This window comes from Pelophylax lessonae (genome assembly GCF_965119305.1).
Source record: "Pelophylax lessonae genome assembly, chromosome: 12".
In the NCBI taxonomy this organism is placed as follows: Eukaryota; Metazoa; Chordata; class Amphibia; order Anura; family Ranidae; genus Pelophylax; species Pelophylax lessonae.
Window position 1 is genome coordinate 222,423,377 of NC_138779.1, and position 13,012 is coordinate 222,436,388.

Sequence of the window (13,012 nt, forward strand, 5' to 3'; positions counted from 1 at the left end):
TTTTTTTTTTAAATTCAATTAAAAAAACACCAAGCTTTAGTATCACTTTAGAGAGCTCCACCAAAATGTTGTCCCGTTTCCTATTGGCTGATGGGTGAGCTACATTGCTTTCACAGACCCTGGCCTCATTCAGTGGTATCTGAAGCTACAGCTGCCTGTGTTGCCTTGTAACAGCCAATTAAATTCCAACCTCTGCTATGTCCGCTGGGGAAGCGACCAATGGAATCCAGCGGCTGGGACCCGCAGGCGGTTCTTCCCTCAGACGCCGCTGTTAGTACATTTGTGTTTGCTGGGGAATCCAACAATCTGAGTAATGAAATGATGGAAGATGATAAAGTCCAGAAACATTTCCGCTCTAAGCGGCATCAATCACTTATCTCCAATCACATCTCTCTGAGGACTCGGGATGAGAAATGAAAGCTTTTATTACATTTTATCTGAAGCGAACAACAGCTGGTTACATGTTACTGGCTGCCAGTACAGCGCACGGCGGAGGATCCTTTCACCAGTGAGGAGGACGACAGCGGCGGCACGAACGGACATGAAGGTGCTGAAATCGCCATGTTCTGGTCACCAATTCCGCACCGCGTGATACCGAGATTGTCACTAACATCTAAAAAGTGATTGGGTGCTCCCGTCACATGACTGGGAGCCACAGAGGGCAGCAAATGACGCCTCGCCGGGGCCCTCTGCTGGCTGCCAGCATGTCACAGGAGACTTCTACAGAATGTAGACATGCATTATCTCTGTCTTTGGTGGGGTGGATACATCATGCAGTTGGGGGGAGGAGAGGTTGCAATCCTCCGGCAGCTCGGCCTCACAGCAAAGTTTTCGATATCCTTTTGGTTTCTTGCTGTCCGTTTCCCACAAATTCGAAAATTCATGCACACTAAAAAACACACGGAGATAACGGGCGCTAAAACCTCGACCACCCGACACTGCGGTGTTGCAAAACTCAAGATAAAAATAAATGTTCGTCCACTGAAGAGGAGATTTCAGGGATTCTGAATGCAGGTTCTCTCCCCTCCCCCACCAACAAGCGCACGCACAGAAAATGAGGAAAAAACACTGCAACACCCAGGGGAGGAGAAGAAAGACATCCACGGACTAAAAGCAGCAGAGGGCTCCACCACAAGCTCAGGGGATCGAGTTCAAAAGATCCTTGAGGAAGCCGTCAGGGTCACTGATCTCAGATAAAAGCCCTGCAAGACAAAGAGAGAGAGATGAAAGCTGGCGGGAACACCCTGGCACCATCACCTGCCACAACGGGGCCAAGTGCAAGGATGAAACACGCAATGATGGGCCAAACGTTTGCTTTTAATGTCCCATTAAGTGACTTCAGCATTAAAGGGGCAGTAAATATGGATTACAGTGATGGTGGTTTAACCCCTCAAGACCCCCTAAAGTACATTTACGTTATGGGTTTGAAGTGGTTTAACAGTTATGGCTGAAGCAGTGATGGGGCACTATTCCTCCCACTGACACCAATGATGGGGCACTATTCCTCCCACTGACACCAATGATGGGACACTATTCCTCCCACTGACACCAATGATGGGGCACTATTCCTCCACAGACCCCAATGATGGGACACTATTCCTCCCACTGACACCAATGATGGGGCACTATTACTCCCACTGACACCAATGATGGGGCACTAGTCCTCCCACTGACACCAATGATGGGGCACTAGTCCTCCCACTGACACCAATGATGGGGCACTATTCCTCTCACTGACACCAATGATGGGGCACTATTCCTCCCACTGACACCAATGATGGGGCACTATTACTCCCACAGACACCAATGATGGGGCACTATTCCTCCACAGACACCAATGATGGGACACTATTCCTCCCACTGACACCAATGATGGGGCACTATTACTCCCACTGACACCAATGATGGGGCACTATTACTCCCACTGACACCAATGATGGGGCACTAGTCCTCCCACTGACACCAATGATGGGGCACTAGTCCTCCCACTGACACCAATGATGGGGCACTATTCCTCCCACTGACACCAATGATGGGGCACTATTCCTCCCACTGACACCAATGATGGGGCACTACTCCTCCCACCGACACCAATGATGGGGACACTACTCCTCCCACTGACACCAATGATGGGGACACTACTCCTCCCACTGACACCAATGATGGGACACTATTCCTCCCACTGACACCAATGATGGGACACTATTCCTCCCACTGATACCAATGATGGGGCACTATTCCTCCCACTGATGCCAATGATGGGGCACTATTCCTCCCACTGAAACCAATGATGGGACACTATTACTCTCACTGACACCAATGATGGGGCACTATTCCTCCCACTGACACCAATGATGGGGCACTGATGCCAGGGCAGTTTCTACTCCCACTGGTCACAGTACGGCCCCCTAAAGCCTTAAGGACAGTAAACTTGCCCTTTGCTTAGAAAGTTTGGAGACCCCTGCACTATACTCCAACAAATGCTGGTCTGTGATGATGAATACTCACCAGCCACATCGATGAACTCAGAAAAGGACTCTACAGGCATGAACTCTTCCTGGAAGATTTTCAGGGCTTTGTCTGCGGCCTCATAGATAGGCATGTCATTGAGTCGAATGTAGTCTGCCAGGGAATAGGACCAGCCTCCCTCTGTGTTACTGATGGGTACCTTCTGCAATGCAAAAAAAAAAAAAAAGTCAGGACATTCAGCACACTAAGGATTCGGAGGGTGTTAAACCCCCGTGCATACAGGCGTGAAATCACCCATTTGGACTCTTTAGATCTGCAGGAGCACAACCTTTGATGAAGAAAGGATCTGAATGGAAGACTTACCTTAAACATATTATAAATGAGGTCCACCAACGCCCAGAACAAGAGGCTGGATCGGTAGACTGCGTAATCTTTTATCGCTTTATCAGTCAACCTATGTGAGGGAAAAAAAAAAGAAATAGATTGGGTGAGAACGTTGGAGGAGAATGTTCGAGGAGAACGTTGGGGGAGAACGTTGGGCTCTATAAGAACGGGTCACACTGGCATTCAATGCCTGGCACCATCTCTCTGTCTACAGGCCGGGCACATCAAGCTGGTGTCTTCTGGGTCTCAGGAAACCTCTTTCTTCAGTTTAAGATTTTAAACCAAGTAAACGGTTTAGTAAGTCATTGAAAGCCAGACATTAGGGTTTAAACATGAACTACAGGCAAACTGCTACATACATAGAACGGAAAAACCAAATTCACTTCCTTCGTCTTTTATCTATTTACTCTAACTTATTACAGATTTTATACATTATTTTTGTTTATAATTTGTGACATTTGAACTATATTGTTCATTATTTAGATATGTACTCCATTAATGATACTGTGGACATTACATGTATATATGTATCCTATTGTCAAACCTGAATTCTTTACTTTACACAGTAGCTGTTCTACCTGCCAAAAGATTTGTACTTCTAATTTTCTTTTTCCAGGTCTTGTCCTTCCCTAGCCTGTGATTGGATGTGAAAGGAGAAGTAGCAGACTGATGAGCTCATCCCTATTTTCCTATCAGCATATCCCTTCTTACCACATGAGCACTGAAGCATAGCTGATTGGCTCCTTGTTCGGTTTCCCTCTCTCTGCTATATAGGATATTGCAATAGGCCAATATCAAGTCAAATGCAGGTATTCGGCTTGCGGCAAAAAGAAAATAAAAAATTTAGTGGTGCACTAAAATAAAAATTCTGGACTGAAACTGAAAATTCAGGATGCACATGGCCAAAAATCGAAACGGACAGTTAAAAAAAAAAAAGTTATTACCCTTTAACTTGATTACCGGGAATCTTCCAGGATGGCCTTATAAGAGTGGCACCATGCATGGTCCCTCAGTAATAACAAATAACTGAAGGCCTAACATGTACACCCCTAATAACCATTACAAAACCATAGGGTGGGAACAGTGCCGTCCTGGAAGATTCCTGGAAATCAAGTGAACACGTAATAACTTGGTTTTCCCAAGTCATCTTCCAGGACGGCCTTATGAGCTTGACATCATTGAAATAATACCTGTTAGGGAGGGACTATTGCCTGAAGCACTTTTCTCCCAAAAGCCTGGTCAATTGATGACAGAAGGTCCAGACGGCAGTGTCTTACGAAAGTCTGGAAACTTGACCAGGTGGCTGCTTTGCAGATCTGGATCGGGGTAGTCCCCCGCTTTCTCTGCCCAAGAGGTGGCTAAGGCTCAAGTGCAGTGATGGGGAACCTTGGCACCCCAGATGTTTTGGAACTACATATCCCATGATGCTCATGCACTCTACAGTGTAATCGAACATCATGGGAAATGTTCCAGAACATCTGGGGTGCCAAGGTTCCCGATCACTGCTCTAGTGGAATGTGCACCAAGCTTAGGTGGAGCTGGCAGTCCTGCTATGGAATAGGCTTCCTCAATAGCGGATTTCATATAGGTTGCGATAGGGGTTTTAGCGGCGCCTAGTCCTTTCCTGGGACCTGAATATAGCTTAAACAGATTGGGTACCTTTCTCCATTATTTGGTTCTTTAAATCTAGCATAAACAGGCACCTCCAGACATCTAATTTGTGAAAATTCTCTGGAAAAATGGAACAGTAAGGTTCCGCTATTGTTAAAGCTTGCAATTCACTCTCCTGCTGAGGTCTCTTCCTTGAACTGACTTGATTAACCTCTTTATTAGAGTATTATCCACTAATCTTCAGTCTAGGAAACTGGATAATGCCGCCACTTGCATTTTTAGGATGTTGGATGCAAGACAATCTGTACCAGCCTGTTAGAAAATCCCGTACGGTTAGAATAATAGACCCGAAAATCTTGCCTTTTTCCTTCGTCCAGCCACAGAATTTTCCAAATTTTGGAGTAAACTTTTGTCGCAAAGATGGTTTCAATCTTGAAGTTTTTGTAATTGACTGTTCTGTTGAACATTTTCAGGTTGAGGATCAGTCTGAATTTTCCTGTTTCTTCCTTAGAAAGATATGGGAGTAAAGACCCCCTCTGCTTTCCCTTTGAGATAGGGAGGATAGAACTCCATGGCCAATCTTTTCTTGGAGCAGATATGTCAACCAATAACTAAAAACACCCCACACAGTGCCCCCTCCACCGAGCGGCAGGTAAGGATAAGATGATGCACAGTCATCACTTTCCTACCTTAGGGCTTGGATACTCCTGCGCCCCCCCCTGAGCTTCTTCCTCAGCAGCAGCCACCTCCATGATGCACATGCAGGGAACTGGAGATCAGGACAGGGTCCTTTAAATAAGCTGGTAACACCCAGCTCAGCCCATGTCCTCCCTCTGTGGATCGGCATGCCCAGGCAGTGCGCATCCTGCTGGGACAAACTGGACTCCATTACAGCTTCTGCCCCCTCTAATATGGCCGCCAGGTGTCTCCGCCGCATCACTTTCACCGGAAGTAAATCACTAGCCTGGACTGGAAGTGACATCAGCACTCCGCCCCCAGCCTCCAAACCACATGCCTGTCACAGTAACACATGGGTGGGAAGCTACAGGTAAGTGCACTGCACTAAATCCACAGGGGAGAGGGTTAGCCTCCTACAATGGCTGCTCTCAGGACCTACCAAAAAGAACACAGGGGAGAGAGGGTCCCCTAGCCTCCTCTGGGCAACACCTCCAGGCAGTGGTGTATTTAGGTTTTGTGCTGCCCTAGGCTGACTAAACTTGGGCACCCCTAATTTAAATATGACCCACCCCTTCCTGTAAAGGCCACACCTTTTCCTGTTTATGACTCGCCCTGTCATCTGTAAACCACAGACCACAACCAAAGTCTATCAGTGCCCATCAGTGCAGCCTCATCAGTTCCCATAAGTTCAGCTTCATCAGTGCAGCCTTATCGGGGCTCATCAGTGCATCCTCATCAATGCAGCATATCAGTGCGGCCTCATCAGTAGCCATCAGTATAGCCCATCAGTGGCCACCAGTGCAGCCTCTCAGTGCCCATTAATGCAGCCTATCAGTGCATCATATCAGTGCCCATCAGTGCTGCCTTATCAGTGCAGCTTATCAGTCCTGCCTCATCAGTGGCCATTAGTGCAGTCTATTAGTGCCCATCAGTGCAACATATCAGTGTCCATCAGAGCAGCATATCAGTGCAGCCCCATCAGCTTTTTTGCTGCCCCCCTGCAAAGTGCTGCCCTAGGCCTGGGCCTTGTTGGCCTAGGCCAAGATACAGCACTGCCTCCAGGGGAGCCAAAGCTAATCCTTCCATCTACCCAGGAACACTGCCCCAGGGGACACAGATATTAGCCCAGGAGGCCCCTGCCACCTAGCAGGAAGGCCTGACAGATGATGAGAAAAAAAATCAGTCATCCTGTCTGGCCAGAGGAAACCCAATAACTGAGGGACCATGCATAGTGCCTGCCTTTTTATACCATGAGCCACTCTCTCATAAGGCCGTCCTGGAGGAGGACTTGGGAAAATTATATATTATTGACATTTTAATTCATTTGAATTTAAATGCATATGAATTAATTTTCGGCCATTATCAGCACCTTTTTGGTGCAGCAAAATGCACCGCCCCATTGAAACTGCAGCAGTTTTTGAGTCACGTGACCGATGAAAAACACACCATAAACGCGGAAAACACGCGTGTTTTTCAGTGGCCATTATCGACACCTTTTTTGCTATTGCCAAAAACGCAAATAACCCAATTTCCAGCCAATAATGTTGGGCGGCCGATATACCAGTGCATCCTAACATTATATTTGCAGCAGGGTTAAAATGAAGCATTTACAGAAAGTAAACATTTAATGAGATGTAAATTTCTTTTGAAATTAATCAGCTAACATTCCGTAATGGCGCCTTATTATTGCAATTAATGGATGAGTGTCTTTTCAAAACGTTTTGCATAACTTGAAGTTCCCAAAAAAACTTTTAATAAATACAGAGAAAGTAATTAAAGGCGATTAATCATTGTTTATATGGAGGAAAACAATACAAGGAGGGATCGAGAGCAGCTGCCTTCATTACACCACACACACCTACAAGGACAGACAGACAGACTCGCCCAGTGCTGGAATGTCAGCCAGGTGGGAGGACTCTGGGACAGGAAGAACTGCATGTTTTCTTAACGATTTATGCCGCGTCTCTGGGGACAATTTACTAAGTCACCAGAAAAATTACTGGGCAACACGAGAGCCCTGAGGGAGATGCTGTAAAGTCCAGAGACACCTTGTGAAGTCACCGCCAGTCTGAGCATCCAGCCTATGTGAACGCCTCGAGGAATCTTCAATGACAAACACAAGCAATTCTCCACAAGGACACCAACCCTTCACAGATACAGGTCTGTGTCAGATTTGTCTTTTTTCTTTTTTAAGCCATAACCTGAGCAGGTGGTTAAAGAACCAAAAAAAAAAAAGATATGGGGCAGTAAAGCTGAACTTTTGGCCATGTCTCTGTTTTAATCAATGGTATAAAGCTCTTTTCCAGACCCGAGTTTGTATACCAACCTTACAATGAAGAAAGTGGGCCAACCTAACAGTCACTCATCTACATTGTGGCTCTTCCTCACTCTCCTTCCTGGAGTTCTCAAAGATCCATGTGCACCGCCATTGACTCACCATCCCTGGGATTCTTTAATTCTTTATCCCTGCACTAAATGTGTAACATTCCTATCACCAACCATCAAGACTTTCTCCAAATGTCCTTCAACTGGTTGTTTACTGACTCAAAGAACTGTAGCCACTGATTTACCACAACAGACATGAATAGGTCACCAACAGTAGCCTAAATACTTCCTAAGGCCTATTTCACATGGGATTTCCGATCGGGTCCACCTGTCAGTTTTTCGGATGCTCCATGTACCTTTATGGAGCAGCAGGTGTCAGCGGTGACATGTCCACTGACACCCGCTGCTATCCGATCTGTGAAATCCAGACGGATGGAAACCCTATTTTCCATCCGTCTGGAGGATCAGATGAAAACGGACAGGCGGTCCGTTTTCATCTGATCTCCCATAGAGAGGAGCGGGGCTCTGACAGCTCCATCTCTGCAAAGTAAGCAGAGATGGACCTGTCATCCGCCTGCTCAGAGAGGATCGGCGGATTGATCCCTGCTGCGAAAAACGGAGTCCGCTGAGCGCACCGCTAGTGTGAAAGGACCCTAAAACAAAAAATTTTCCTGGCGCCAATCATTGGCAGTGTACTATGTATACATGTATACTACCACATGTATGCTGCCATGTTGGTTCCAGGACACAGGTTTTCGTTTCTCCAATGGGGACACAAACACACAAATTTAAAGTAGAAATCCGGTAAATTAAGCTTAAAACCTACTCCCATCCCCATTCTAGGTCCTATACTAACCTGCAAATATGTAGAATACCTATAAGGGTGCTACAGTTCAGTCAGTCCATTGGCTACCAGCGGCCAGCTTCAGGGGAGAGGTGGGACAGAGGATAATGGATGCCCCATGCCCCGGTGATGTCACTGCCCAGGCTCTTCATTCATTGCTGCGCTCTCTCCTGAAGCAGGCTGCTAGGGACTACACTGGAGCGCCCTTAGATTAGGCAACTATACACCTCTTTCCTTTACAGGGTAGTTAGTACAGGGCTTACATTTGGGGTGGCAGTAGGTTTAAGCTTAATTGGGACTTCTATTTTTGGTGGGCAGGGTTAGAACTTCTGACTGGTCCCTCCCCCCCATCTGTGGGTTCCTGTCCCAGTGACAACAGCTCATCCAACTTCTTGTCCAGATGACACAGGGACATGAAGCAAGGGGAGACTGATTGATTTCAGGAAACCCCCAATGTTAGGTACCTGTTTGCTCCGCCCGGTGGCACAGCTCTTGCGTGACTGACAACCAGCAGCCGTCGCAGCACCTCGATGCGGATGGTTTTCCACTTCTCTGTCGGTAGGAGATGTAACGCCAGCACAGTGAAATAATGGGGCCCATCCACTTCGAAGGCACTTTCCACCCGATTCTCTTTGGGCTGTTCTAGAAAACTCTGAACGTTCTTCTCCTCTCTGGATATTGCCCGGGTTCTAGAAGGGGACAACAAAAACCCAGAGTAGTTAACATTTAAAAGTGTAAACCATGGTAGTAGCTTACAGCCACCTTCCCTTCTCCGTTCATCAATGAGAACCCAAAGTCAGGACTTTGTGCTTACACAGAGCTACGGGCTCTCTGAGTGGCCAATTCCCAGCACCGTCATGTGTAAAGAAGACTAAATGACAGCTCCCCAAACCTGAAAGCACCTGGTACACCTCCATTGTTATAACTGGGATACGTACGTGTTGAGGACATATAGCACGGTGTGGATGATGTACGGGATGAGGTGTATGTTGCTCTCCCGCCCTCCTCCTCCAGTGTCTGCACTGAACGACTGCTCCATAGCAAACCGCAGGAAAAGCAGCTTAAGGTCGTGGATGTTGAGTTGGTAGGTAGGTTCCCGTTGGCCGGTACACTCCTGCAGGTAGGTGTTGTGCCTACAGAAAACACATACTTTAGCACATGGACACCCACTACTATGACCAGTACATAACAGGGAGAAACGCACACAGCCTACCTGGCCAAACAGGTGGCAAACGCAGACTCTGGAACATGCGGCCCCCATACAGGAAGCAGGCCGTTACACTTCGTGTTGGCGTTTTGTAGAGCCGCACTCTCCCATTCTTCTCGTCCGCGGGCTAACCTGTGTGCAAGCAGAATGTGGACAATCAGCCCCAAACTATGAAAAGTGTAATCACAAAAAACGGACCAATTCACCCCCACTACAGTCACATGGCCTTAGGAGACAAAAATTCTCCGGGGTCGATTTACTATAACTGGAAAGTGCAAAATCTGGTGGCGCTCTGCATATAAACCAATCAGCTTCCAGGTTTTATGGTAAAAGCCTAATAGAACAAGCTGAAGTCAGAAGCAGATTGGCTGCCATGCAGAGCTGCACCGGATTTTGCACTCTCAAGTTTTAGAAAATCTCCCCCATGTCTCAAAATATAAAATTTTTGATAAAATGTCAGGACACCTGTGATACTAAAGTCTGTTTTTTTTTTTAGTTAAAAATAACAAACATGTTATACCTACAGAGCAGCCGAGATCCTCCTTCTCAGGGCCCCTCTTCGGTGCTTCTGGCCCCTCCCTCCTGTTGAGTGCCCCCACAGCAAGCTATGCTATGGGGGCATCCAAGCCAAGCCACAGCTCCCTGTGTCCATTCAGGCAAGGAGCCGCTGCCCACCCCCTTTCTCCCCTATTTGCTGATTGACTGAAAGCAGCAGGAGCCAATGGCGCCGCTGTCTCAGCCAATGAGGGGAGTCCCGGGCAGACGGGACACTCCTGCAACATCGCTGGATGTAGATGGGGCTCAGGTAAGTATTAGGGGGGCTGCTGCACACAGAAGGTTTTTTCATCTTAATGCATAGAATGCACCTTTACAACCACTTTAGGACCAGAAGATTTCCCCCTTTAATGACCAGGCCATTTTTTGAGATTCGGCATTGCGTTTTTTTACTGGACAATTGTGCGGTCGTGCGAAACTGTACCCAAATAAAATTGATGTTCTTTTTTTCCCCATAGAGAATTCTTTTGGTGGTATTTGATCACCTGTGATTTTTATTTTTTGCGCCATAAACAAAAAAAGAGCGACAATTCTGAGAAAGAAAAAAAAAAAAAAAAATATATATATATATATATATATATATTTATTTCACTTTCTGCTATTCTGCTATACAACATTCACCCCCCCTTTCAAATGTTATCATTTTAGGCCAATTTGTACTCTGCTACATATTTTTGGTATTTTTCTTTGTGCCATTGCAGAGACTGATGTAGAAAATATCACATCGAATGAGGTCTAAAATATTTTATGAAAAGACTAAATAAAAAAAATAAAAAACTGGTTTGATATACTACAACCACCCAATCCAAATAAAAAGTTCACTGGAATAGAAATAATTGAAAACTCAAAATCACAGAACATGTATCAAAAAATCTGGCATGATGAAAAAACCCCACCAAGAACCAAACTACAACATACATGAATAAATGTGTGTCTTGTACGTGTTGTGGTTTGGTTCTTGGTGGGGTTTTTTCATCATGCCAGATTTTTTGATGCATGTTCTGTGATTTTGAGTTTTCAATTAATTATTTCTATTCCAGTGAACTTTTTATTTGGATTGGGTGGTTGCAGTATATCAAACCAGTTTCTTTTTATTTAGTCTTTTCATCATTATGTACTGGTCTACTCCCCCCCCCCACCTTCCTTTTTTGTATCATTTTGACACTCGAGATGCCCAACAATTAATTATGGTACAAGAATATCCTTGAGGGCCCATCATTTGGTTTTTCTAAAATATTCTATGCAAGTCAAATTTGGGCATTTTTTTCCCCATTAGGTTTTATGCACATGGTGTGAACGAGGCCTTAGAGAAGTTCATTGTTCAGGTACACCTCTGCCTTCTCATTTACACCATATGTGCATGAAAACTGATACCACCCCCCCCCCCCTCCCCAGCATGCATAGAGTGGCCCATTGCCCACTGACATGAAGGGGTTAAATATCCTTATATCCTTACCTGACAGCAGCAAGATGGCAGTCATAGTGCACAATGTTGAAGTGAGAGACAGTGCTGTAGCCCTGCTGCTTGCGTGGTTTGTTCTCCGCCTCCTCCAGGGAGACGCGCTTTGTGAAAGTGTAGATGCCGAGCACTTTGGTGGGCTGAAAAAAAAAAAAAAAAAAGATAAAAAGATTACCACAATAAAAATACCCTTTCGGACAGACCTGCCCCCCCCCCCCCCCCCCATATATAGTACAGCCCTGTACCTGGAACTTGTAGCCCTCTCTGCAGATACAGCAGGTCAGCCCAGGTTCCTCGATCAGTTCCTCCATCTGCTTCAACAGAGCCGTCTTTGTGACCACCTGACCCTTCTCATTCGTCTGGAAGACATGATGATACATCAGAACAGACATCAAGAATCCTAACCCAGCACAGAACAAAAAACTAGACGAGTTATCAGACTTTATTTACATTAGGTTTTTCATTCTAATTAAGAGATTTTTATTGAATTGGCTCCCTAGTCACCCACCGTCATTCCAAGAGTCCCCAACGCTTTCTGCCTCATAGCCATAGCCATGCGTTTCTTCTCGGCGCGTGTCTCTTTTCGTGCGGCGTCAATCTTCTTATTGACATCCGGGTGTTCTCTGAGCGCCTCCAGCAAGTTTTCAGCCAGGGTCCCGATCCCTTCGTCGCTTGACACTTGCTCCAGCTTGTGGAGGCTGGTGATGGAATCCGTGCCAATAAGAGCCTGTGAAGCAACACCATAGATGAAAACTGCTGCAACATACTTCAGGTAAAGCTGGAGTCTGGATATGTCACCCCCTGACACAAATAAGTACAGGTAGTGAGATCACACTGGAAGAGACCCGAGTCACTTGGCCGTGCATGAAGCTTACCTGTGTGGGAAGGTGCTGGGTGGCCAATCCTCGGAGCAGCCGCAGAATGTAGGGAAGAGGTGGGCGAGAGAGGAATTTCTTCCAAATATCGGCATCCAGACTGCAAGAAAAATACTCATGAATGGACTGCGCATAAACACAGCAGTACACACCAGAGAAAGTCCCTTGACAACTCTTTTTCTCCAAGCAAACTGCATGCTGAACCCCTTTAGAGCCACAAGCCGTAGATTAAGATTCTCCTGCATGATGCCCTGGTGCTGACAATATGTTAGTCTAGGTCCTCACTTTGACAGCTAGCAGCAAAAACAATATAAGTTGTTGCTTGCAGTCAGAAAGGGCTCCGATAATAATCAGGAACCGATCAGCATGGTTCCTAATCAGGTGATTACTCAGCAAAATGTTCACAAAATAAGCTTTCAGTGTGCTTTTTTTTTTTTTTTTTTTTTATACTGCAACTGTCAGATACAATTACAGCACTAAGAAAAAATTAAAGGAGTTGTAAAGGCAGATGGTTTTTTATCTTAATGCATTAAGATAAAAATCCTTTTGTGTAGTAGCCTCCCCAGCCCCTCTAATACTTACCTAAACCCCATCTCTGTCCAGCG

At 46.0% G+C, this 13,012-nt stretch overlaps 1 protein-coding gene across 1 annotated transcript in view; it reads right to left on the minus strand.

The window, feature by feature from the left end:
* Positions 1-407: 407 nt before the first annotated feature.
* Positions 408-13,012, minus strand: part of UBR4 (ubiquitin protein ligase E3 component n-recognin 4) — a gene marked incomplete at its 5' end in the record, with an annotated part of 115,452 nt that continues 102,847 nt past the window's right edge. The window contains 10 exons of the mRNA XM_082274031.1: positions 408-1,202; positions 2,509-2,671; positions 2,833-2,923; positions 8,776-9,000; positions 9,250-9,444; positions 9,525-9,650; positions 11,530-11,672; positions 11,778-11,891; positions 12,041-12,259; positions 12,408-12,507. Of these exons, the coding sequence (XP_082130157.1) occupies positions 1,138-1,202; positions 2,509-2,671; positions 2,833-2,923; positions 8,776-9,000; positions 9,250-9,444; positions 9,525-9,650; positions 11,530-11,672; positions 11,778-11,891; positions 12,041-12,259; positions 12,408-12,507 (1,441 nt within the window). The 3' untranslated portion in view covers positions 408-1,137. The remainder of the gene's footprint in view (positions 1,203-2,508; positions 2,672-2,832; positions 2,924-8,775; positions 9,001-9,249; positions 9,445-9,524; positions 9,651-11,529; positions 11,673-11,777; positions 11,892-12,040; positions 12,260-12,407; positions 12,508-13,012) is intronic.